General features: G+C 41.9%; 1 protein-coding gene across 4 annotated transcripts in view; it reads left to right on the top strand.

The window, feature by feature from the left end:
- Nucleotides 1–23,500, top strand: part of zeb1a (zinc finger E-box binding homeobox 1a) — a 79,089-nt gene extending 55,589 nt beyond the window's left edge. For 2 of the 4 annotated variants that reach the window (XM_047589089.1, XM_047589092.1), the window contains exons 3-8: nt 12,271–12,426; nt 13,090–13,295; nt 14,040–14,187; nt 16,195–18,050; nt 18,422–18,602; nt 20,147–23,500. In XM_047589089.1, coding sequence (XP_047445045.1) covers nt 12,271–12,426; nt 13,090–13,295; nt 14,040–14,187; nt 16,195–18,050; nt 18,422–18,602; nt 20,147–20,772 — 3,173 coding nt within the window. In that variant the 3' untranslated portion in view covers nt 20,773–23,500. The remainder of the gene's footprint in view (nt 1–12,270; nt 12,427–13,089; nt 13,296–14,039; nt 14,188–16,194; nt 18,051–18,421; nt 18,603–20,146) is intronic. The other 2 variants (XM_047589091.1, XM_047589090.1) reach the window with 2 other exon arrangements.
- Nucleotides 23,501–24,681: the final 1,181 nt, after the last annotated feature.

The following is a 24,681-nucleotide window of genomic DNA, read 5'->3' as shown; positions in this document are numbered from 1 at the left end:
ACTCAAAAGAATCACAACATGGCAAAAATCACAGCCACAAGGGACGTGGAGACATTGACGACATGACCAGGAACAAAGGGAAAGGCAGGGTTTTATATATACACAAGAGGGCTCAGGGCTGACAAGACACAGGTGAGACGCATGAGGACAATCAACACAGGTGAGACCAATAAACAATCAAGAGACTTGAAAGAGGCACAAGGCAGGAAATCCGTAAACTTGACAAAATAAAACAGGAAACACAAAACATGACGAAGCACAAGGACACACGACAGGCAGGAAACTAAGAAACTTGACAAAATAAAACAGGAAACTCCAAAACATGATCACAAAATAAAAGCTTGACAGGAAATCTTTCATGTCCTCAAATTTGCTGCATGTATACTGTGTCCAGATGCATGTATGTATTCATTTACCTGCTTCTTTCTTCTCTTCTCCCAATTTTTCTATGCTTCTCCATTCTGTGATGTTATATAAATAAAACTAAGTATTATTATAGATAGTGTGATGGTCATTGTGCAACTCCACACTTCCACCTTCGTACGTCTACTTTATGTTTGTTTGTAATGTCTGCAGACCAACTATACACTCTGCTACTGTCATTTTACGTTTTTCAGTCCAAACAACGGACTAATTTTAAAGTCCGTCTTTAGAAATGAATCAAACGGCGTGAGAAAACAAAAAATATATTCACCGACAAAGCTGCTGTACACGTCCTATGTATGTGCGTTTAAATCAGATACCACCATCCGTGGCACATAAGAACTGAAATTGTGCTCTACTGGAGATTTCATTAGATCCACCTCACGGCATCTCGTGTAATGAACTGGTAATATTGCCGATGGCTGAGAGGCCGGCGTGTACAGTAGTTTTGCGTGCGTTCATCTACCTGCTCCCTCTTTGATCAGATTAGTTCGCCTTCATCTCAGCCCCGGGGAACGCCCGCCCGCTCTCCTGTACAGCCAGCTGTTCTGCTGCTTCTGCCTCTCACTTTCAGATCTGCCAGTACAACACCACATAAATACTAATCTAATTACAGTACACACAAACAGGCTGCGGCTCATGCATCTGAATTGAACCGTCCCCTCTCCATATTTCTCTGATAAAACACAGAGACGTTGGTCGTTTCTTGTCGTCTCTCTTCTCAGACTTCGTTCAACGTAAGGCCTTAAAATGTCAGAATATCCCATCCAGAAAATGTTTAGCAGCTGTTGAGTTGTTCAGTTGCTTTTTTTTTTTTAAACGTGTTTTTGGATGTGGCATGACCTGGAAAACATCAGAATAGTTTTATTATTATTTATTTATTTTTTAATCTTTATTTATTCAGGGCCAATTGAGAGCCAGGTCTCTTTTCCAATAAAACCCTGATATACAATACATACAATATAAACATAAACATAAAGCAACGTCATAGATCGGAAGGCATTTAAAAAGTAGGTGTACACTCAGAGTGTATGGATCCGTGATAATATGTTTGAACTGATTAAGAGGAACACTCAAAGGCAACCTTTCCTACCTCTGCCTAACATTTGGGATATTGTGAGCGCGAGTGCGGTAACTGAATAACATAAAACAGGGTTTTTTTCAGGCCAAAGACCCCCAAACTGATGCAGAGATAAAGTAGGAACCCCCTACCTATTATATGTGTTCTATATTAAACTCAGCCTAGTGCTATTTATAAATACACATTATGTATTCATTTGTGTATTCAGTATTAAGCTATCCCGTATCGCTTTACTAAAACATGTTGGATTCATGTTTATTTAAAGAAATTTAAATTTGTGGGGGAAAATCAAAAAAAAAAAAATATAAAAAATGTCTAATCAACCAAAGATTTTGCAACCACCCCGCCCACCCCCTGCAGTACCTCCATGCAGTCCCTAGGGGCCGCAGACCCCCTGTTGAAGACCTATGACGTTAAAGTAAGTTTGTTATACGGGTAGTTTGTGAAGAAAGGCCTTATAAATGCATGAATTTGCGTAGAAATGAGGAGAAATAGAACCGTATAATCATTAACACTATAACACTATAACTATAGCAGCTTTACTTAAATTTGGCTTAAGACAAATTGATGTTCTTAAGCTGATTTTAGTTTTTGATATTCAGACTTTTATTAAATAAGACAGAAAAACGTTCGTCTGCGAGAATTAGTCACGAGCAAACTAATTACACGATTAAGTAGGTAGCAAATTATTGCAGATTACATTTTATATTTCTCCAGCTCTGATATTGTGTCTCTTTACATTTCCCCCCATGTGCTGCATGAAGGCAGACACATGTTGGCTGAGATATTAGAGAAATGAGTCAAGGATTCATTTTTATTTGTCATTCGCGACCACACAGAAGCAACAAAGTTACAAATAAAGTAGAAACATAAATAAAAACAGTAACAAAGCAGCATGAGTTGTGCATGTCACACAGCTCCATCAGTATTTAACAGTCTGGTGGTCCTGCTCTTCATACTCCACAGCCTCTTGCCTGAGGGGAGGGGGACAGAGAGTGTGTGTGCTGGGGGGGTGGGGTCCTTCCAGATGCAGGTTTCCCTCGTCCTGCATCTGGAAGTGTCAGCGTCCGTTGTTGTGGAGAGGCTGACTCCGACAGTCACATGCTGGGACGGTGTCTGCTTGTTTCTCTGCGCTGCACGGAACAAGTTTAGTCATCGTATCTCACTCGCATTTAACTTAAAATAGTTGCAGAAGTTTCTCCAGCTGCAGGAAGTTCTTCAGCTCTGTGTTGTCATCTTGTTGTTTCAGTTGTATTTCTAAACTCTTTGAGAATAAACCTCCAGCAGATACCCTCCAGTAAGTAAGTAAGTAAATAAGTAAGTTTGCCAGATCAGCTCCTGCACATGTTCACAAAAAAAAAAACTCTTTATGCCTGCAAACAAAAACACAAGCAAAGTGCCACAAGATTTAACAAGCAGAGCCAGAACCTGCGAGAGTGTGCATTCAGAGGAGAGGTTGATTGGCTCGTGTTTACGCCGATACTCAATGCCCTTTTAATCCTCGATTCCCTGCGAACAGCTCAGCCTACGCAGGCGTCCGCCTTCATCTCGGCGGCAGCTAGTTACAGCCAAGCAGGAAATACTAAAACCATGGAGACGGCGAGAATGTGACACTCGGAGATATTGCTCTCTGGGCTGGTTTCATTGTTGCTGAATAAAGCCTTACATGGAGAGAGCGGCGCTCGCGAGGGCTGCTCACTTTGTTTCTCTCCCCTCGCTCGGCCCGAGCCTTTTCTCCCCTCCACACTCGCTGCTTCTCTGCAGCCACTGATCCCTTCACACCTCCTTTCATTCTTCTGCTTTCAGCTTTTTATTTTCCCTTCTTATGTCTTTGTTCCCTCTGCTCCGTCTTCAGTATCCAACTGCAGATACTTTGTAAAAAAGCCTCTCCTCTGACTTCGGTCGGTTTTTAACTATCCGAGGAAGATTTGCCGAGCTTGTTGTTGTTGTTGTGCAGTAAATCTCAGCTTTAGCGTCACACGCTCAACTTTTTGGGACAAAGTAAACTTTTCTAACTCGTTGAGCCTTTGTCTCTAAGTGAACCAGGAGGTGACGCCGTGCACGTAGTGCGTTATCTTCGTCTGATACCAAATAAAGAGCTGGTTGTAACTTTTATTGGAGGCCGTAGTAAACTTGTCAGACATATAACTAGAGGCCTAACCTAGTAACTTAAACCAGGGGTTCTATATTAAACTCAGTCTAGTTCTGTTTATAAAGATACATCATTATTATCATTTTGCATTCAGTATTAAGCTACTCAGATAATACACATGTACAAATATTTTTTTTTTTTATTTCAAACATGTGCAGCGGTAGAGTGGTCGTGCTACTGCCGCAAACATAAACACGCCTAACTGGTGTGTGTGTGTGTGTGTGCATGTGTGTGTTGACAGGTTCAAGTTTCAACTTTAAACATACCTGAGATATGTTTAGTGAGATGTCTGACCCTGATGAGAAGCACGCTAACTTTGCTAACTTTGGATGAATGGATGTTGATGAGAGCTGAGAGCTTAGCTGCGCTGTTACCTTCTCCTTTGCTAATATTGTGGCGCTGCCTGAAAGACGTTGCCTCCCGCCTTCATTTGTCCCTTTATTAAGATATGTTGGATTCATGTTAATGTGGATTTAAAGAAGGGAAACTTGAAACAAATATATATATAAATTTCTAATTTTTTCAAGATTTTGTGTCCCCCCCTGCAGTACCTCCACGGACCCTCTAGGGGTTGTGGACCCCCTGTTGAAGACCTATGAATTAAACTGTGAATTATCATCTCCCAACTGTCCATTCACATTTAGAGCGTCACACTTGTCGTCCATGTCTTTCTTGGTTGCTAGGGGATGTTCCAGGCTCTGGTTGCCAAGGTAACCCTTTCATATGTATGTATTTTGTGTCTCCCCATCTCAAGTTTTTGAGTGAAAGTAGCCCAACCTAAAAATATTTCCAGGGAAATATTTTTGTTCTTGTCATCCAACCTTTTTTTTTTTTCACAGACTTTCCAAGTCCTCTATCAGCTCAGGTCACTCGTCGTCAATTCATCAGATTTTATGAACTTTCCACATCGCTGCTAGGCTCTCACAAACATCCAGTCTGAACCGCTGATACAAATAAAAGTTTTTCCACATTCCTGCAAACCAGTGATGATTATACACCAGTCTGGCATAACATTATGACCATCTTCCTCACATTGTGTAGGTCTCCCTTGTGACATGGACATGGGTCTTCTGAGCGTGTCCTGTGGTGTTAGTGGGAGGGTCTTTGGGTCCTGTGGGTTGAGGGGAGGGGCCTCTGTGGATCATCCCACAGATACTTGATCAGTTTGAGGTCTAGTGAATTTGGAAGCCAAGTCAACACCTTGTGTTGTTTGCGTTATTGTGTCAGTGGCTGCATCCTGATGGGGATGGCTGCTCCACAAAGTGTCATAGAGTGTCATTGTTATGGGGTGGGGGGGTCTGGTCTGGTCTGGTCTAGGTGGGAGCTACATGTCTAAGTATCATCCACATGAATGAAAGCCAGGTTGAAAAGTTTCCCAGCAGAACACTGAATTGTCACAAGATGGTTTAAATGTTATTCACGTCTCCTGTCAGTGGTTTTAATGTTGTGGCTGCGACAAAGAAAACAATTGCTGTGTTTTTAATTGTTGTTCTTCGCATGGCCGTGGTCTTTTCTCTGCTTTATATTAAAATCTTCAGCTCTTGGACAATGACCAGCTACGGGTCCATTCCTGTAATTAATTAATGTCTTCCTCTGTTTTAATTTGTAAAATAAGAAAATAGTTGTTTTCTTTTGGGAACTGTCCAGAAAGTGTAATATTCAGTGTTGAGCTTAAGGATTTTTTGCATTTCTGTGCTGCTGTTTTTGACCCTTGACCGCTAACGTCATGTGACTTTCATGGCAATAATGCAGGAAGGTAAACTTGTGTCTGCATTTACAGCCTCAATTTAGTCAATCTGCAAATACTATTCCTCCCAGAGAAGTGATGAAGTCACCGAAGCGGGTTTGTTCCTTGAGGACATTAAAGAAATGAAGTGATGTAACACACTGGATTGAGTGAGGCGTTTATGGCGTTACCTGTTGTTCTTCAGCTGCACCTGCAGCGGAAGCCGCTGCGTTCACTCCTTTAGAAAAACATTAACAAACCAGGAAGGGGGGTTTTCACGTGTGTGTGAGTGTGTGTGTGAGTGTGTAGGAGCTTCTGACTGGTGTTGGAGGGAAGTCGTGGAAAAAGTCCTGAAATGTTGCAGCGCTGCAGAGCCACGGTGGGAACTCTTCAAAGGCCGCGCTTGATATTTCTGGATTGTCTGACTTTCGCTCCTTTTCTTCCCTCTCCCGTCTGAGGCGAGAGCAGCTGGTGTTGAGTTGGTCCTCTGGTGAGAGATTAGTGTGGGCTGCTCCCCCTGCAGTCTGGGCCGCACTGCAGCTCCAATCCATCCTGCCTTATAAATTCACCACGGACTCCCAGTGACAGGTCCTGGCAAAGGTACACGAGTGCAGTGCACAGGGTGTTTGTGTCTGTGCAGAGTGTGTGTGTGTGTGTGTGTGTGTGCACCACATGATTTCCTGTTTTCATTGCAGTCTGATATTCCACATGTGTGCATATGTGTGTGTGTGTGTCAGGGTCCTGGTTGTCATTAATGTGCAGCTTTTTTTTTTTTAGGAGGCATTAAGTGTAATTGTTGAGTGTGGTGGGAAAATATGCAGAGAGGTGAATCAAGAGAGGAGGGGGGAGGAGGGCTGGGAGAAGGGGTGATGGAGGGAGATGACAGTAACCGTTCAACACAAAGAGGAGGAAGGAGGACGGAGAGCGACGGGAGGCGATGGTTGAAGGGTACAGGGGAAGGTGACGTGCGTACACGCAAATGTTTTCCTGCAAAGGCAAATCAGTGCATCACAACCTGTTTAGTCAACTTTCGTTTTGATCAGTGACTAATAATCACTTGATCTTTGGTAAAGAATAGGAGGTCGACCTGAGCTTTTGTTTGGCATTTAATTTCCCATTTTCTCTTTATTTGGGGTCAGTAGGACCTAAGAACTATAAAAACTGAGCATCGCCTTTGAACAGGAAGTAGTTTTTGGATGAAAAATATGTCCTCGTGTGTGGACACTGGGATTATTTCACTAAATAAAGTCACCAATATGTAGGAAAATATGTTAATTTTCACGTCTGAACATTGCTGTGCATAAGTAGAATTGCAAATTGCAAGTCCCGTCATCCTGTACTTGCTAATGGAGGGTGACGCCCCCTGAGTGGCAAAAACATGTTGAAATAATAAACAGTAAATACAGCGAGACCAGGAAAAATGTGGATTATCAGATCAAATTAAGGACAATTGTTGGACTAGTAGAAAGTGGATTAGCCTCAGTTTCAGTCAATTTAAGTTAGTTTTAGTTCATTTCAGTTATGATAAATGTAGCTAAATGAAAGACGCTAACGCTAAGAGCTTTACTGAGAAGTAACGTTAACCATACAATACTGTAGCGTTAAAAGGACAACGAGGAGTGATCACAAATATTCAGTTTATTGTTTTATTGTCATTTATTTTTGGAATTGAACAACAACATCCACAAACTTATGTGACAGCCCTCCAGAATGTAACTTAAGGTCTGACTTCATCAAAACATACAGCATAAATTAACATTACCTGACACTAAATGTGAACCACAACACCAGGTTTCTGTGTCTGGGTTCCAGATGTTTCTTCGTAATGCAGCGATCCATTTACTTCTCTTTTCTTTGGCAGATATCTGTAAAAATATAAAATATATCTCTGACTGCTTTTCAAATCTGTTGGTTCAGTCAGTCAACAGCTGTTCACCATTAATTAAATTCATTCTACAGTTTAGATGCTATTAAAGCCTATGATTCAAACTAATGCTGCTAATCTCCATGATCAACTATCACTTTTTGCCACACAGTGGCCGTAACCATGGAGACTTTGCTGGCTGTGATGTCACACACATACCCCCAATTAATTATAGCTCGTTACTATTGAAAGAATTTGTGTGTTATATTAAATTAGATAACTTGATAAACACGAATAAGCAAGTTTCAACTGCTGTCATGTTTTTACACTAACTATTTATGAGGAAAAAGGTTTAAGTGAAGTAGAACAAGCTGCCACAAACTCAAAATTTTATGTCCCCATATGAGGACGCAGGGTCTCAGGATGTTATTCCTGTGCGAATCATCCATGTCTTTAATTTGTGAAGTAAAACTTAACTACCTTGGTTATTTCTGGTAACACAGTGTTACTGTGATCAAACTGATCGAGCGCAAATCTGCATCTCTGTGATTTTTGCCGTGAGATTTTACTTTTTCAAGACTGTTGTTTGATTCATGACCTTTTTCCTGCCTCTTGTCACTTAAGAGTTATGAAGGATGTGCTGTGAGTCCAAGTTTGGACAGATGGTAGGTGCAAAGTCTGATGAAATCATTAAATCAAGCATTGATGTGTACGTCAACAAAGCTGGGTTCATAATTTCTTCCCAGGGATAAAAATATATTTTTATTATCAAGTAGAATTAACAAAAACTGTCAAAAAATGAAGTGGAAGAGACATAACTATGCACAGTAGATTTGAGTTAAGCACAGAGTGTGTTTATGCCGAGCCAATGCACCACATGAAACACAGGCGTAGGGCGTGACGTCACCAGGTAAAACTAATCCCGTGCCGACAGGGCTTTCGTCTGATGTCGGTAGCACAGTGGCGAATAATTTATTTCCAACTGTAAAGCGTGAGTCAGCCTCGGCTCATATAAACTTGTTCTCTCCAGATATCTGTGATCACTTCTGTCGTTATGTAATAGGACTAAATAGTTTACGGTTTCCCCCGCTGTTGTCAAATCGCATTTATTTATTAAACCCTGATTCCACCGCGGCTGATGAGTGCAACAGCAGAAGAGTTCTACACCGAGCTTTGCAGTCTTTCCTGTTAAAATGTTTTGGTTTTTTCCCTCTATCTGAACCGAGGGTGTCAGAGGCTACACGTAGTCCTGAGCTGTACAAATATAACTTGGAGGGAAGGAGTGAGATAAGGCAGAAGGTGAAGAAAGAAAGAGGCAGCAAGAGACAAAGGAGCGAGCAAAGAGAGTAGGAGGAGGAGGAGGAGGAGGTGGAGGAGGAATCTTGAAAGGTAGATGAGTGCGTCTCGCAGGGGAAAGAGAGATTTGGAAAGCTTTTCGGATGAGATCATGGGAAGTGTTTAAAATGAGGCTTAACGGGACCCGGCCTGGACGCGCCCTCTTTATGAAGACACACACAACACAAACACAGCACAGGACAAATGACGCCTTTCTATTTCTTCTTCTTCTTCTTCTGTGACCACTATAACTGCACATCTGCACCTGTCCCCGACACGGCTCGGCTGGAAGAGGCGTGGCCTTTGGCACTGGTCCCACCTGCCCTTTTTAAAAAAAAAAAAAAATGCTTGGTCACCATGGCAACGCCGGTCACGGTTTCACCTCTCCGCTCGTTCTTATCAGTGTTTCTATTCAACAAGAGAGAAGTAAGCTCCCTGCCCCTCTTCTTCTTCTCTGTCTGCTGTTGCCAGTGTAGACATCAGTATTTAACACAACTCCAGGTGTTATCACGAGCAACAAATACTCTGCTGATAACGGAGTTAGAGTTTAAAGTAGGGGTGGGAAGGAATATCGACATGGTAGTGTATCGCTATATTTTTTTCTTCCGATACACTATCGGTTTTGAATTTCTTAATATTTTAACTTGAATAGAAAAACAAAAAGTCATGTTTTGGGCCGAACATGAACGACGTCCACACGTCCACCACCACTATATCTGTACAAGTGCAATAAATTGGAAATGGATAATTTGAGTTAATATTGTTTTTTGACTCAATTTGTCCAATGAATTATCATTGTCATCTGATGTACATATATACGTGTATTTTAAGTTGCATTTAAATCAATTAATATGATAATATCCCAATAATTTATCGTATCGTAACTCAAGTATCGTGATACGTATTTTATCGTGAAGTCCTTGTTAATACCAACCCCTAGTTTAAAAAGCAGCCTTTTTAAAACTAGCAAGTCTTTGTTGAGTTGTTGTGTGAATAATATCCAATCCCACTTTATTTATAAAGCACTTTAAAACCACAGGGTCCCAAAGTGCTGCACAGAAGAGTAAATAAAAGACAATAAATAAGAGATATAACAACAACTATAAATACAAATAAAATCACTTAGACAAAAAAGACATAAAACATCTGTTACCAAAAAAAAAAAAAAAAAAACAGCTATACAATAAGACCAAAACAATAAACTCAACATCTTACAGGTATCAAAGGCCATGGAGAAAAGATGGGTTTTAAGAAGAGATTTAAAAACAAGACAAAGAAGAAGCCTGTCTAATGTGCAGAGGCAGATCATTCCACATTTTAGGGGCTACCGCAGCGAAAACATGGTCACCTCTGAGCTTGCATTTAGTTTTTGGCACATTCACGATCAGCTGACTTGAGAGAGCGGGTGGGTGAATATCGACACAACATCTCAGATAGGCAGGATGGTGCAAGACCATTGAGGGATTTAAAAGCAAATAAAAGAATTTTAAAAAGACCCTAAAATGTATGAGTGAGGCTAAAATGGGGGAAATTTGGTCATATTTACTTGATGGAAGACCCACTAACCCCCATATAAAGTGCATTACAGTAATGTGGCAAAGGTGACAAATAAGACGCAATGACGACTTGTATTGACTTCAAATACTGACGCTTCTGTCTCATTGGTTTGAGTTTCTATTGAGAGGCTGGCACGGTTTCAGTTTCACACAAAGCATTAATCGACTATCGTCGGTTTAAAGATTGTTTAAAGAATTGACACTCTTATTTGATGATGCCTTTGCAGCGTTATTCTGAAATGAGTTTGAGAATGAGAACTGATCATAACAGCAGCTTGATGACGCTAATAGACGCCTTCATGGTCTACGTCATTGTGACGTCACAATGTTAACTGGAGGCAAAACAGAGGGAAACTTGAGGTGAACACCGTCACTTTCAACCACGATAATGTCGTCTAGCTGTATTTTTGTAGCCAAAACTGAAAAATCAAAAACACTGACTTGAAGGTTTGTCACATACCAGCCACTGCCAGTCGCAGACAACTCTGGTTTGGCTTTGGTGATTAAAAGAAAGGATTGTAGACAATCATCAACAACGTGCACATACTTCTTATCAGATAAGATTAATATGTAATGTATCATCAGTTTCAGCCTGGATAACGTTATGGGTCAGACTAAATTGTGAAGTTAATCATCATTTGGGGGATCCTTGTTACATGTTAATGCTAACGTGAACCACAAGCTAACGCAATGTTAGTTTTATGTTTCAGGTCCAAGCAGAAGTTTCATTTACTACGTTTCCCTCCACAGTGGTTCCACTTACGTCTTGTAATATCTTTGTAGGAGAGGCTTCACTTGATAAAGACAGACCAGACTTCGTCCCCTCTGTGTCCTTTGGTCAAATCGTCCTATAAGGGTCGGTGAATGTAGTCCCATCAGTCAGAGTCAACTTTTTAAACACACTAAACACTCACCGTCTTGGGGAGTGAGTGTATTAGTATATTCTCTAAAATATGTGTTTTCCTCATCCATTCTTGTCAAAACAGTCCGTTGAAATATGCTAACCGCCGTTAACAAGCTACTGTTTGAGATGTTTTGCCTCCAGCTAAGCCCCGCCCCTCAAAAAACACCACATTGTTTACAAACCGTGAAGGGGTCTATAGCACTTCATCTTTTGAAACTGTACGAGCGCTTTCAGATATTTATTTTGATCTGGGTAAATTAGTGACTTCCTTTGCTCCGCGTCTCGTAGTTTAATTTGAATAGTTTTTTGGTTTCATGACACAGTGTGTGTGTTGCGTAGGAGGCAGACTGTCAGAGCAGTACCAGCACCAGTACCAGCATCCCTGCTGGGTAACGTTCCTCTGAAGTGCCACATCTTAATCAAGCCCAGAGCCTTTTATTATTCTTTGAAAAGCTCATTATGCTTACGGAGAAAACGCAGACTGTCGGCACACCAGCTGTTTCAAGTGAACTCACTTCACTAATAGATCTCATCAGGACAGTTAGTTCAGATAAGCTGGATATTTCTTTAAATATCTGTTTGGGGAAAGCAGGACTACCTCATTTCTGTACGACTGGCTTTGTCCTTCCAACCTTGGCCTAATCATCATCAATTTACCATCTGAAAATATCACAGGAGTCGTGTTAGTGGAGCTGTATCAAATTTATCAAATGTCCTTTTTAGTATTTTAGAGGTGAACAGTTTCAAATGTTTGGCCAAGCTGTCAAAAACTTCTGAAACCGAATTCAGATTCCTTTATTTCCACTTTGTACTTTTGACTTTTGGCTGCATTCAGACCAACATCCAGCCTCTCGTAAGCATCTCATTTCATGAAATGGAAGTTGCAAACATCAGCCATGTGGAACGTGCGAAAAATTCTGAATTTGGGGAAGCTGCCAAGACGGTGCACCGTTTAATTTTAGAAATATAAACTCAAGACCTTGCAGAAATGTGAGATAAATGGTAACAGACACGAGGACTATTAGCAAGTCGTGTGGCGCTCTCTAGTGGTGAAGCTTCAAACCAGCAGCAACTTTACAGGAGCTCTATTAAAAGTTTATTTAATCTATTCTCTCAATAAAATAACCTTTTTCTTTCCCTTTTTTTTAATGGATCGACTTCCAGACAGTAGCCTGTAAACGCTCCAGCTGCTAAAATAATCTTACATTTTGTGCATCCTGTGTTTTTAGTGAAGGAAGAGTGCGTGTCCGAAGAGGAAGAGGAGGCAGCTGTGAAGGATGCTCTAGTAGAAGAGATTCTCCAGCAGGGAGACACAGCCATCATCTATCCTGAAGCCCCCGAGGACGAGCAGAGTCCAGCAGAGACCGGAGGCGCTGATGAAAACGGTAACGTTTATATACACATCCAACACACACACACACACTGAACTCCTCCAAACTACTGCTTCACAGAGACTGAGACAAAAGTTAAATGGTAATAGAGGGTATGATCGTGACCACACAGCAAGTGAAATCTCCGTGGTTACGGCCATAACTGAAATGAACTGAGGCTAATCCACTTTTCCAAATAAGGTGGTACTCTAGTACAAAGCCGTTGGAGCTGAGGTGTATAAAGTACCAAAAGGTCATATTTTAGTATCAGTGTAGTATTTCCCTGTCTTGAAATCATGTCCATATAAATACCAGGAGAACTTAATTCTGGTCACACGTCAATGTTCGTTATTTAATAGTTCATATGGATCATAGTCGAGTCCAATTATCCTTAATTTGATCTGATAATCCCCTTTTTCCCCGGTTTTCCTGTATTTACTGATAAATTTCACCATGTTTTTTTTTCCCCTAAGCATCAATACATAACATCGATACATAACCTCTATTGTAATATCTTGTCTCTGTGTTGACATCCTTCAAATATCATATATTGTTGTTCTACAGATACATGGTCTCCAAATGTTTCACAATAAAGTAGAACTTTTAATTTAAAACACTTACAGGAAGGTTATAGTATATATTTATAGTTATACATACCTCTTTTTTCTTTTTTAACAGGAACGCCTGATTCCTTCTCCCAGTTGCACACTTGCCCCTACTGCTCCCGGGGCTACAAGCGCAACGCCTCGCTGAAGGAGCACATCAAGTATCGTCACGAGACCAGCGAGGACAACTACAGCTGCTCACAGTGCAGCTACACCTTCACCTACCGCTCGCAGCTGGAGAGGCACATGACCCATCACAGAGTCCTCAACAGAGAGCAGGTAACATTTCTGAGCTGGGAGGCACAGACTCGCATATTTTAGCAGGAGCACAAGGTCTAATACTTTAGTAACAAGTTCCTTTAGGGCTTCAGGGTCTTTAAAAAGTCTTGAGGAAACAATTCATTCCTAAAAGAAATCTGACATAAAAGATATTTTAGTCTTTTCTCTTGGACCTCAGTTTCTGTAGGAGTGAATTTATCGTTTGTTTAATCTTTGTGCAGACTTTTTATGTTGGGATCTCCTTTAACGCAGTTTGATTTATTATTCATACAAAGTCAACATTCGGATTCAACAGTTTAGATTACAGAAAGAAAGAAAGAAAGAAAGAAAGAGAGTGGCACATCTAAGAATCCAGACTAATACACTGCAAATGTGTCCAAAGGATTTGCCTCAGCCCTACGAAATTAACTTCACCTCCCTCAACCTTGACCTAGGTTCATTAGGTTTCCTGGGCTCATTCATGCACGTGTACTAGCAATGCCCAGACTCTGGAAACAAGTATCTCTCATTTCAAGTGTCCTGGATTCAAGGTCCCTCTCCCTCTGCTGTTGCTTCTGCATATGTCCCTGCAAAAGAGACATCTGTTATAATCTGGTCTCACTAAATGTCGGCAACTCTGGAGAAAAACCTGGTGTGGGTGTCGATCCCAAAAACAAAACAAAAAACAGATATTCAAAGAAAATAAAAATATCAGGCAGGCTATTTATGTATTTATGTACGGACCGTTGTCCTTCTTTGTCTCAGCATTACTTGTCCCAGTTGAAAACAGGCTCCGGAGGCTCAGGCGGATCGGGAGGAGGATCGGGTGGGACGCGCAAGTTCAAGTGTACCGAGTGTTCCAAGGCCTTCAAATACAAACACCACCTGAAGGAACACCTGCGCATTCACAGCGGTGAGATACTGCATTCACACACACACGCACACACAAAAAAAGAGGCTGTTACATCACTGCTTCTGATTGGTAGCTGTGTAGGTGAAGGTTGACAGTCATCTAGGTCACATAACAGAAGGCTGGAACAAATCCAACTGGACTTGTAGGGTTTCTTAAAGATATTTAATCCACATAACTCCTACAGCGTCTTCAAAAAGACCAGTGGAGGGTTGGGGATAAAACAGGAACATCTGAGGGTGTTGCCCTCTTGAAAATTAAAGACTGTGATCTGTTTAGAACCATTGAATGGTACCATTTATACTCCCCACCAGTCGTTTAGAACTGAAGAACTTGGATGAAACATCTCTACAAGACAGGTTGTTCTGGTTTTATCTTCTACCAGCTAATTATAGGTAAATTGATTTGTTTGGGGAAAACATTTGTATTTTTTTCTTGAGGTCATTATGTGTCCGAATACAAGTTTTAGTATAGATAACTGTACCAAATAAGTGTTTAGGTTGGATACTCCTCATCCATTGCTTTAGTTCAGTGATTCCCAACTTGTGGGCTGCAGCTCATTTTATATTTCTTCACATCAAAATATTGATATGAAGTCTTATGCTTTTTGTGCTTTTTTTTTGGAATTGATTACAGACTCTGTGTCATGAGAGAGAGGGAGCGCAGGAAACTGCCCCCACACCTGAGACAGACCTCTATGATGGAGGTTTTCTTAACAAAAACGTACAAATGGGAACTGATAGAGGATGTAGACTGAGACCTTGTTTGTCAAAGTTAAAGTTCTGTGACCTGAAGACGACTCTATATGGTCCAAAAAGAATCATATCCAAGTCAGAGCGACTGTTCTTAGTTTGACTTTGACTTGACTTGTTGATTTGTACCTGATTCTTTTAAATTGCTCTGATTAAAGAGAAGTTTGATATTTAGCAGCTTGTTTAGCTCTTATACAGAGGTATAAATACGTTTTTCATAACTACGTTCACAAATTTTCATTTTCAGACACAGAGAGATCTAAAAGTATCGATATCGGTATCTTAGCCTCGGTATTACTTGATTGAAAGAAAAAATATTATCGAACATCCCTAGTGATGAGCAAAAAGCGCAATGCATTGTGGGCTTAGCGGGCAATTGGAAAGCTTGTTTACATCGCGTGATGCTGCAGTTGTGTTTTGTTGTTGTCACTTTGTTAACATTAATGTTAGCGAGTCTGAAGGAGCAGGTTTTTTTTCTCTTCGGCTCAGACAATAAACAGTTGCGTCCAATGATATTTAATTTTTTAACGTAACTTTAAAAAATTATTTGAGTCCAACCGACACAAATAACGCTTTTTTCTCCGGTACCGGCACCAGCGCGATGGCCACACAGGGACAGACACCGAAAAACTCGCTGCTGTTTGTGTTACTTTGAACCGAACGTCCCGGGACATTTTGCTCTTACTGACACGACACTGCTCCGTGAAAGTTACCGGCGCTCCTTGAAGTGGCAGATTTGTGAATGGAGTACCAACGTAAACAAAGCCCACAATGCATTGCGCGACCACGCAGAAACACAGGAGCTAATGAACGCAGCCAATGACTGTTGTCTCTTTTTTTTCTTGTCCTGGAAGTCGTATCAAGATGTGTATCAAATTTATTTTGACAATAAACACGTTCACTAACTGTCCACCTGCTGTGTGCGCTAATAAAATTTTAGCTTGCTAGCACCAGCACTACAACTTAAAAAAGTAAGCATACAACTCTGCATCATAATATATTGTAATTGTGTAGCCCTGGCTAGCTCTTCTTGGCTTCACCGCTCTCAGTTTAAGAGATAATACCAGCACTCAACGCTGCAAGCGCAGTATTACAAAGAGTTATTTAGTGGACGGTGTTTCCATGTGGTAGACATTTGCATAATTCTGACTGGTGACAAAATGGTTTGGTAAAACAATAAGGTGCACCATGTCAAAGCTTTTTTTTCCACTTATCGTCCTTAACTTAGGTTTTTGTCATTTCTCTCTGACCCTTTTAGGTGAGAAGCCCTACGAATGCTCGAACTGCAAGAAGCGATTCTCGCACTCGGGCTCCTACAGCTCCCACATCAGTAGCAAGAAGTGCGTGGGTGCAGGCCCCCCTAACGGTGTCGCCCGAACATCGATCAAGCCCCCTCCGCCGACGACGCAGAGCAGACCTGTTGTGATCGCACCGGCCCGTGTGATTCTCAAAGAGAAAACTGAAAGTAAACCCCTCCAGGAGCAGCTGCCCGTCACGCAGATCAAATCAGAACCTGTGGAGTATGAGTGCAAGCCTGTGATGGCAGCACCAGCGACTTCCGCTGGCAGTAATGGAGTGGTGAACGGAGGGACGACGCAGCCGGCCGTGGTCCCCGCTGCGACCGTGCCTCAGGGCGTGGCCATGGTCGTACCGACGGTCGGCCTGATGTTGCCCATCAGCATCAACATAAATGACTTGCAGAATGTGCTGAAGGTGGCGATGGACGGAAACGTACTCAGGCAGGTGTTGGGTTCGGCCAACGGGGTGGCGACGCAGGGGAAGCAGGGGATTGTATTGCAGCAGCCACAGCAACAGATCATCAGTCTACCGGCCTTCGTGGATCACGATGGAACCACAAAGATCATCATCAACTACAGCATCGGCCCCACGGCTGCCTCCACTGCCACTACCCAGCCCACGTCGCTCGTCGTCAAAAATAACCCTCCTCCCCCGCCTGCCGTCACGACCACGGCCGCCGCCACGACTACCGCGGCCGCTGCAGCCCCTACCCCGACCAAAACAGACAAACCCCAAACCCCAGAGGTGGCTGACCTCACCATCGTTAAGGCTGAGCCAGAACCTGTGCCCATCAAAAATACAGAGAAAGAGGAAGCCACACAGACAGAAAGTGTTAAAAGTTCAGAATCAGCCCCTATGCCAAAACCCAGCAGCAGCAGCAGCAGCAGTGCACCAGTACAAAGTAGTACATGTTTACTATGTGACGACTGTCCCGACAACCTGGAGGCGCTGCACCTCCTCCAGCATCGCAAAGCGGCCAACGGCGAGGCCGTCGACTCCGCCGCTCTGGACCCGTCGTTTGCCGCTCTGCTAAGCGAGGCCGGGGTGACGCTGGAGGAGCCGCCCGTGGACGACCTCCTCTCGCTCCTCAAGACCTACTTTGCCTCCAACGCCAACCCCAGCGAGCAAGAGCTGACAAAGATCTCGGAGTCCGTCAGCATTCCGGTGGACGTGGTCAGAAAGTGGTTCATCAAGATGAACTCGGGTAAAAGCGTGGGGAAATCCCACTGTCGCGCTGCGGCAGTTTCCAAAAAGACTGAAACCGCAAACTCAGAGGACACATCAGTAGAAGAAGAAGATAAAACCATCCAGGAAGTATCCAACAAAGCCTCATCAGAGTCTGGCAGCGCCTCCCCGTCAGGCTCCACATCACTCAACCTCAGCAACGGGGACCTCGTCATTGTTAAAAGCGAACCCGAGGACCCGGAGGCCCCGGACTCCCAGGCAGAGCCCCTGGACCTCTCTCTTCCTAAACATATCACAGCAGCATTAGAAAACGACGCGAAAACCACACCTCCCGTCAAGCAGCAGGAGCAGCCTCTGAACCTGACCTGCTTGAGGAAGGAGCAGCTCAAGGGTCAAACTATCTACGTCACCGCGCCTCAGTCCGGGAGACCCGTCAACATCGTCACCGCCGCGCAGCTACCCACCTTGTTGGCCATTGCTGGCCAGGGCACGGTGGGAGCGGTGGGCTGCCTCAGCGCCATCAACACCACCACGAAGCGCACCATCCTCATCCCCCAGCTCACATACACCTACGCCACTACAGCCGGGAACGCCACCGGCGCCAAGACTGTCGTGCTCAATGGCCATAAGGTTGGTTTGGATAAACACAATCTAGAATTGGGTTTTATGAGAGTTGGACTTGGTTCCTCAACTGGGATTGTTTGTATTTAAACTCCCATCAGTTTGACACTGTTGCAACAACCCAGACCATAGAGAGTACGCATTCATGTCAATGCATACTCAATGAAAAATGTGGATTATCAGATCAAATTATGGACAATTGGACTCGACAATGATCCATATGAACTAGTATGGATATAGAAAAGTGGATTAGCCTCAGTTTCAGTTAGTTTTAGGTCATTTCAGTAATGTAGCTTGGATGCTAAGAGCTGAGAAGTAACGTTAGCCATACGAAATTCTTTCATCTGTAAACATTGCTAAATTTTTTTACCCATTTGCAGCAGGAGAAGCCTTTGGAGAGCAGCTCTGAAGCCGTCACAGCGACAGAGGAGCAGAGAGACTGTGATTCGCCTGCAGTGATAAAGAGGCGGCGGGTGGAAAACTGCATCTACCCCTGTGATCTTTGCTCCAAGGTCTTCCAGAAGGGCAGCTCCCTGCTCAGGCACAAATACGAACACACAGGTGAGCCTTCAGGTGGAAAGTAGCCAATAACATTTTTTGCGCAATGTAAAGACGTTTTGCTTATTTAATTCAAAAAAAAAAAAAAAAAAGTTTCTGCCTAAAGGTCGCTCCAGCATCGGAGATGTGACATCATTTTATACGTCTTTTTATGTGACACCTGGCCTGTAAACGCACCGTCAGTATTTATAGAGGCTGGTGTGCTGAATTAAAAAGGATCTTTTTCCCCTGAAGCTCCGGCTGGTGACACGTTGGAATGTGGTTCTGTTAAAGTCTGTTAGCACTTATCTGTGTGTACTACTGTGCAGAGATGTGTGTGTGTGTGTGTGTGTTTGTTGGTTTAGCCATGATTTCATCCACCTAAAAACACACAAACCATACTGTACCCACACATGAGCTTTAAGTTCAAATCCTTCAGGGGACTTTCTTAAAACGATTAACTGCAGTGCTCTTTAAAACCAGATCCACACATTATCAGTGGGGTTTATTGGGTTTTATAGTGAATAGCAGTTACTTGGCCACGTGCTGTGATTTCTAAACTTTAAAACGCTTTTCCTATTCGAAGATCAGATCGGTGACGTCTTTGTTACAGACCCGTGTTCGAAGAACGGTGATTTGTCCTGATTATGGTCGATTAAAGCATTTTTTAACTTTCGGATTGAGCAAAACAAAAAAACAAAAAACAAATGTTGAAGACTAAACATGTGCCGTGTGGAAGATGCAGATTTTAGGATTGTGATTTAATGAAGTGTTCAAGCTATTAGGCAGTTTAGGCTTCTGCATCAAGTACAAAGTAGAAACACAGCAGCGCCACCTAGTGTTTGGGGGATGTTGTTACAGACCCCTGCACCCTAAGTCCCACTAAACCTTAAATGAGCCTTAAACCATACGTCACAGAGCCTTTTGGAAAAGAGACTGAGGTTAGTTTGTTGGAGTGTTGTATTTTCGTGATAAGAGGCTGTGAACTTGGAAGGCCTGGTTATGGCTCCAGATCCTCTGAGTCAATTCAATTCAGTTTCACAAGGTCCTGATTCATCTCAATTCATTTAGAGATGTTTCAGTTTCAACACAATTTAGTTATGAAAGACTTTACTGAACTCTCTGTGGGATTCATTTCTCCATTTTCACAAAGATAAAGGTCGATGCCAGAGATTTGTGGTATTTCTACAATATTTACCCATCTTGTATATGTCTTTTGTCTTCTCTCGTTTAAATCTAATCAGCTTTCAGGCCCAACTGTGCAAAGTAGAAGCTTCTGTTTTAGATGTTAGACCTTGTAAGTGGACTGATGTTGCCGCACAGTCTTATGGGATGAGAATCGATAACAGCTTTTATCAAAGATCAGTTTGAATCAGAATTCTTTCTTTTAACCCATCGCTAACACTTTGTCTCTTTGCCTCATTAATACAGTTTCACACATGATGATAACATACGAAAAACTGCAAAGGAAATCTGGTTTATTTATAAAACCTATAAAAAAAGTAGATGTGTCATCTATAAATCAGGGACATCAGCGTTTCTCTGACTTTATCTCGTTTCATCTGCAGGAAAACGGCCCCACGAGTGCAACGTCTGCAAGAAGGCTTTCAAACACAAACACCACCTGATCGAACACTCGCGGCTGCACTCCGGGGAGAAACCCTACCAGTGCGACAAGTGCGGGAAGCGTTTCTCGCACTCGGGGTCGTACTCCCAGCACATGAACCACCGCTACTCCTACTGCAAGAAGGACGGGCCCAACTCGGGCGCGGGGCCCCGCAGGGTCCAGCTGGAGCCCGGCAGCCGGACCGAGACCTCCCAGCTGGACTCAGACGAGAGGGAGAGCGAGGAGGACGAAGACGAGGACGACGAGGCCATGTGCATGGACGACATCCGGGTGGTGCAGGTGGACGACGGCGAGTGCGAGATCTACGAGGGCAACTTCGACGACGACGAGGAGGAGGAGGAGGAGGACGAGGAAGACGAGGAGGAGGAAGAGACAGAAAAAGAGAAGGTGGACGAGTTTGCTTGCGATGTGGTCGAGGTGGAGCTGGGGGAGGACCACCCGCCGGGGGCGAGAACCGAAGAAAAAGACACGAGTGTGGTAGACTGTGAAGCGAAAACAGACAAAAGCTCCAGGGACTGGTCAGACAGCAGCGAACTTACAGAGGAAGACATGACAAACGCCAAATAAGAACGCATCCGTGAATGAAGTCACATTAAAAACCGCATCTTGCCATCAGAAGAAAGTCACGGCAGTTGCCTGATCTTAACGGTCCACTACTGTGTACAAAAACCCAGGTGTGCCTGAACTTGAAAAAGAAAAAAGAAAAAAAAAACTGAAAAAAGGTGACTTTTTATTTGTGAAAATGAAAATATCAGTGTTTAAATTGTTTATAGAAGTACAGATTTTAAAAGTAGGACTCACCCATCGGCTTGTTCGACTCGTTACTGACATCCCAGGTTGTTTTTTTGGTTTTGTTTGTTTCTTTTCACCCAGTCAGTGTTACTAATCCTGTTCTCGTTTAAAAACAACAAGAAAAAAAAAAAACATTTTAACCTGTAAAGATGAGAAAGATTTCTATACCTTTTTATTGCCAATGAATTTTTCCTAAATCAGTATTTTATTGAGTTCTACGAACAAAAACCTCTGCACTACAGTATTCCTGGTTTACCTATGGATACATGCCTCATGCATCGTATGCCCTTCAGTGTTATGTGTGTACACTAGCTAGCCACATGTTGTTTGTGTTAGTGTTAATCTTTGCTAGCTAGCATTACCTTTCAGTTTGACTGTTAGCCTTAAGGAAAACAAAGTATTCTTCGGGGAGGGAGGGGGAGAGGGAAGGAAGGAGGGGGAGAGGGGGAGGGGAGGGGGCGAGTCCGGGATGCGGCTTCTGTACGCCATAACCAAATTTGTCCTATCAGGGAAGGTGGAGTCACAACCTCAAAGCCAGCATCGGGCGCCTCTGTTTCGCCCACCCGGCGGATCCCGGGCGGGCGGAGTCTCCGGACGACGCCCGGCTCCTCCGGCTGTGGCTCCGAAACACGGGCGCCCCCATTCTTACCGAGCTTTTCCTTATTTTGGTCGACTTTCGTTCTCAGCCTCAGTATTATTAGCTTATAAATAAATAAATAAATATATATATATATGAAGTCATACTGTATGTGAAGGATCGGGGCTGTTTCCTGCTCCACCCCAATGCCTCCAGCCTTATGCAAGACCTTTGTGCTGTTAAAAGTGCCATTGAACAGTGTTATTATTTCTTCTTCACACATGTAGCCAGTATTATGTCCCTCTGTTACTGACACAAGACCCATGTTGACTAATGTTTGTTGACTTGCACAGAACAGCAAATATGTCACACCGACCGAAAAATACTCCCTGTGGAATTAGACCTTCTCTGTTGTTGTCATTGTTGCTGTTGTTGTTAAGGATTTGAAGCAGACACACATGAAAACTGGAAAATCTGATCGTTTCCACTAACAATTAAACAAAGTAGCGGAAAATGGAGCTCCGTGTGGGCTCATAAATGTTTTAATTGCCATAAAATTCCCCAAAGTCAGTTTGGAAATGATGATAAAAAAAAAAAAAATGAACATAAACGAGAGAATGATTTGCCAATTTACTAACTGATGAGCTAATCAGCTCTGTGTCGTCTCTACAAAATAAAATGTTCACGATAAGGGGGGAAGTCACAGCCTTGTAAAAAAAACTAAAAAGAAGAAGAAGAGTCTGCAACTTTACTTGCAACTTAAAATGTTTTCAGTGGATACGAGTGTGTAGAAGACGTCTGAGAAATAAACCGAGCTTTCCTGTGGATATAAAAATGCCTTGAAACTTTCAGATAATCAGTTTCTCCGTGAGTTGACGTTTAATACGTTGAATAAAATGTTTACATCCCTGAACGCGCAGGGAGAGTTTCAAAACTTCAAACTTGATAATGTGCCCCGTCAGGTTGGCTCAGGACAAATAAAACTAAAAGAAAATTAAACCAATTTCAAATTTAAATAAGTAAAAGAAATTGTGGCGAGCTGTCCCGCACTTCAGGTAACAAGCGTTAGTGAATGTGGTCTCTTTTGGTTTTACCGAACAGTGTTTATTTTATCTATTTTATTTTATTTTTGAGTTCTCTGTATGTGTTTGTCGACAATGGCAGTATTAGAACCCTTTTCACAGAATTAAAAAAAAAAATAAAATAAATATACATGTTTAGTTTTTAGAAGACTTTTTTATATTTATGTGTCTTATTTTTATATTTTCTTTTATGGTTATTTATTACACATTGTAGTGTACATTACTGTAGTTTGAATTGATACAGTAATATATTTTAGTATGAAAAATAATCTCAAGACAAACAAAATAAAAAAAATCCCAAAAATGTGGTTCTGGGGGATGAAGTTTGTTTTTAACAAAAAAAAAGGAGGGGGGAAAAAGTCAAAAAAAAAAAAATTAAAAAAGATAACACGTGTATTCTTGAAACTTGATTGTTTTAATGTAAAAATAGAAAAGAGACAGGAATGAAGTGAGAAATAGAAACTGTTACATGTGCATCCGCTCTCTGCGTCGTTATAAAGCTACTGAATTCTAAAACTCTGTGATTTTTTTTAAAAAGCATGAGTCGTCGCCGTTTAAATGAAGGATCTTGTTATGAAGACGTTACTCCTCCCTCTACTTTTTTTTTTTTTTTTGTATTTTATTTTATTATTTTGAAGCCAAATTTGCATCGTCGCGCCCCCCCCCGCTCCGTTTTCTGTCCTGTGCCAACTTGTTCCATCGTACTGTTTGAAGGCTGCATAATGTTTGTCCCCCACACACCCTTTGTAAAATCCACTGTCTTTTTTTTTTTTTTTTGTATTGTTTTTATTTTAGGTTTGCTCCATTTTTATGACTCCCCGTCACAATAAAATGTAAGACAGTAGCTCTGAGTGGCTTGATTTTACTTCTTCACGTCCTGTTTCAACAGGATGACAAATTTTTAAGACCTGACGTTCTGTCTGTGAGTGAGATCTTAATTTAGCACAACCTGTGAAGTCACGACTCTCAGTCAAATATCCACAAAACAATAAAGACAAAATAATAGAACTACAATATGGAGAAGGGATAAGGTAGATTTACAATATATGTAAGGTCTGAAGTGAAGGTGTCGACTACCTTAAAGACAGACTCATACATGAGGAAGTAGTAAAGTAAAACATGCCTTAAATGAATTCCTCTATAGGAGACCAATACATTTGGTGATACACATGTTAAAATAATAACGTTATCTGCTTTTGCACCCCTCACAATTTTCTGTATTTTCGCCATAAAATGACTCAAAACATCAGAAGACATTCACACGAGTCCTAAAAGTAGACAAAGAACACAATAAATTAAAAAACAAATACGCTTTTTTGGTGTTATTCAAAAAAAAATGAGCCAATATTACATATCAGTGAGGTGCATCTCTAGTATTACAAATTGATTTCAGGGTCAAATTAGAGTCAAGTCTCTGTTATCAGACTCAGGTCATTCAGTGCAATGTTTTGTTTTTCATTTTAAAAACACTAAACTAAAAAAAAAAAAAAAGAACTGGTCACAATTTGACGTATCCTCCTGAGACCCTGTGTCCTCATATGAGGACGTCAACTTTTAGGTTTTATTGGAGCTTATTCTGCAGCTAGCTTCATTTAAACCCATTGTCCTCATTAGTGGACGCTTTAGTCTGACATCTAGTGGAAGAAAAGGTTAATATTTATGTATTTAGGCTTATTAACTTTTCTAGTTTGATATGTTGTGCAAATTTAACTAATTAGCAAGTACTCGCTTGTGGACATTGGGACTTCATTGTTTTGTCTGTCTTTGCACAGCCATGTTCAGGTATTAAAATAAACAGTTTTATATTTTGTCACACATTGGAGAGTTCTTTTTAATATAAATAATGAAATAATATCAGTGTCCACATATGAGGACATTGTTTTTTTTTCTCAATAACTTCTACTTCCTGTTCAAAGAGGATGCGTAGTTTTTATACATGGAGGAATTATAAATGTATACCAAATAAAAGCTCAGGTCTCAGGAGGTTAAAGAGTGTGAATACAGGGTAAAGGAGCTTTTGGAAGT

Source organism: Mugil cephalus, chromosome 7, assembly GCF_022458985.1.
Source record: "Mugil cephalus isolate CIBA_MC_2020 chromosome 7, CIBA_Mcephalus_1.1, whole genome shotgun sequence".
Lineage (NCBI taxonomy): Eukaryota > Metazoa > Chordata > Actinopteri > Mugiliformes > Mugilidae > Mugil > Mugil cephalus.
Note: the sequence above shows the minus strand (reverse complement) of the source record. Positions and strands in the feature narration are given on the sequence as shown.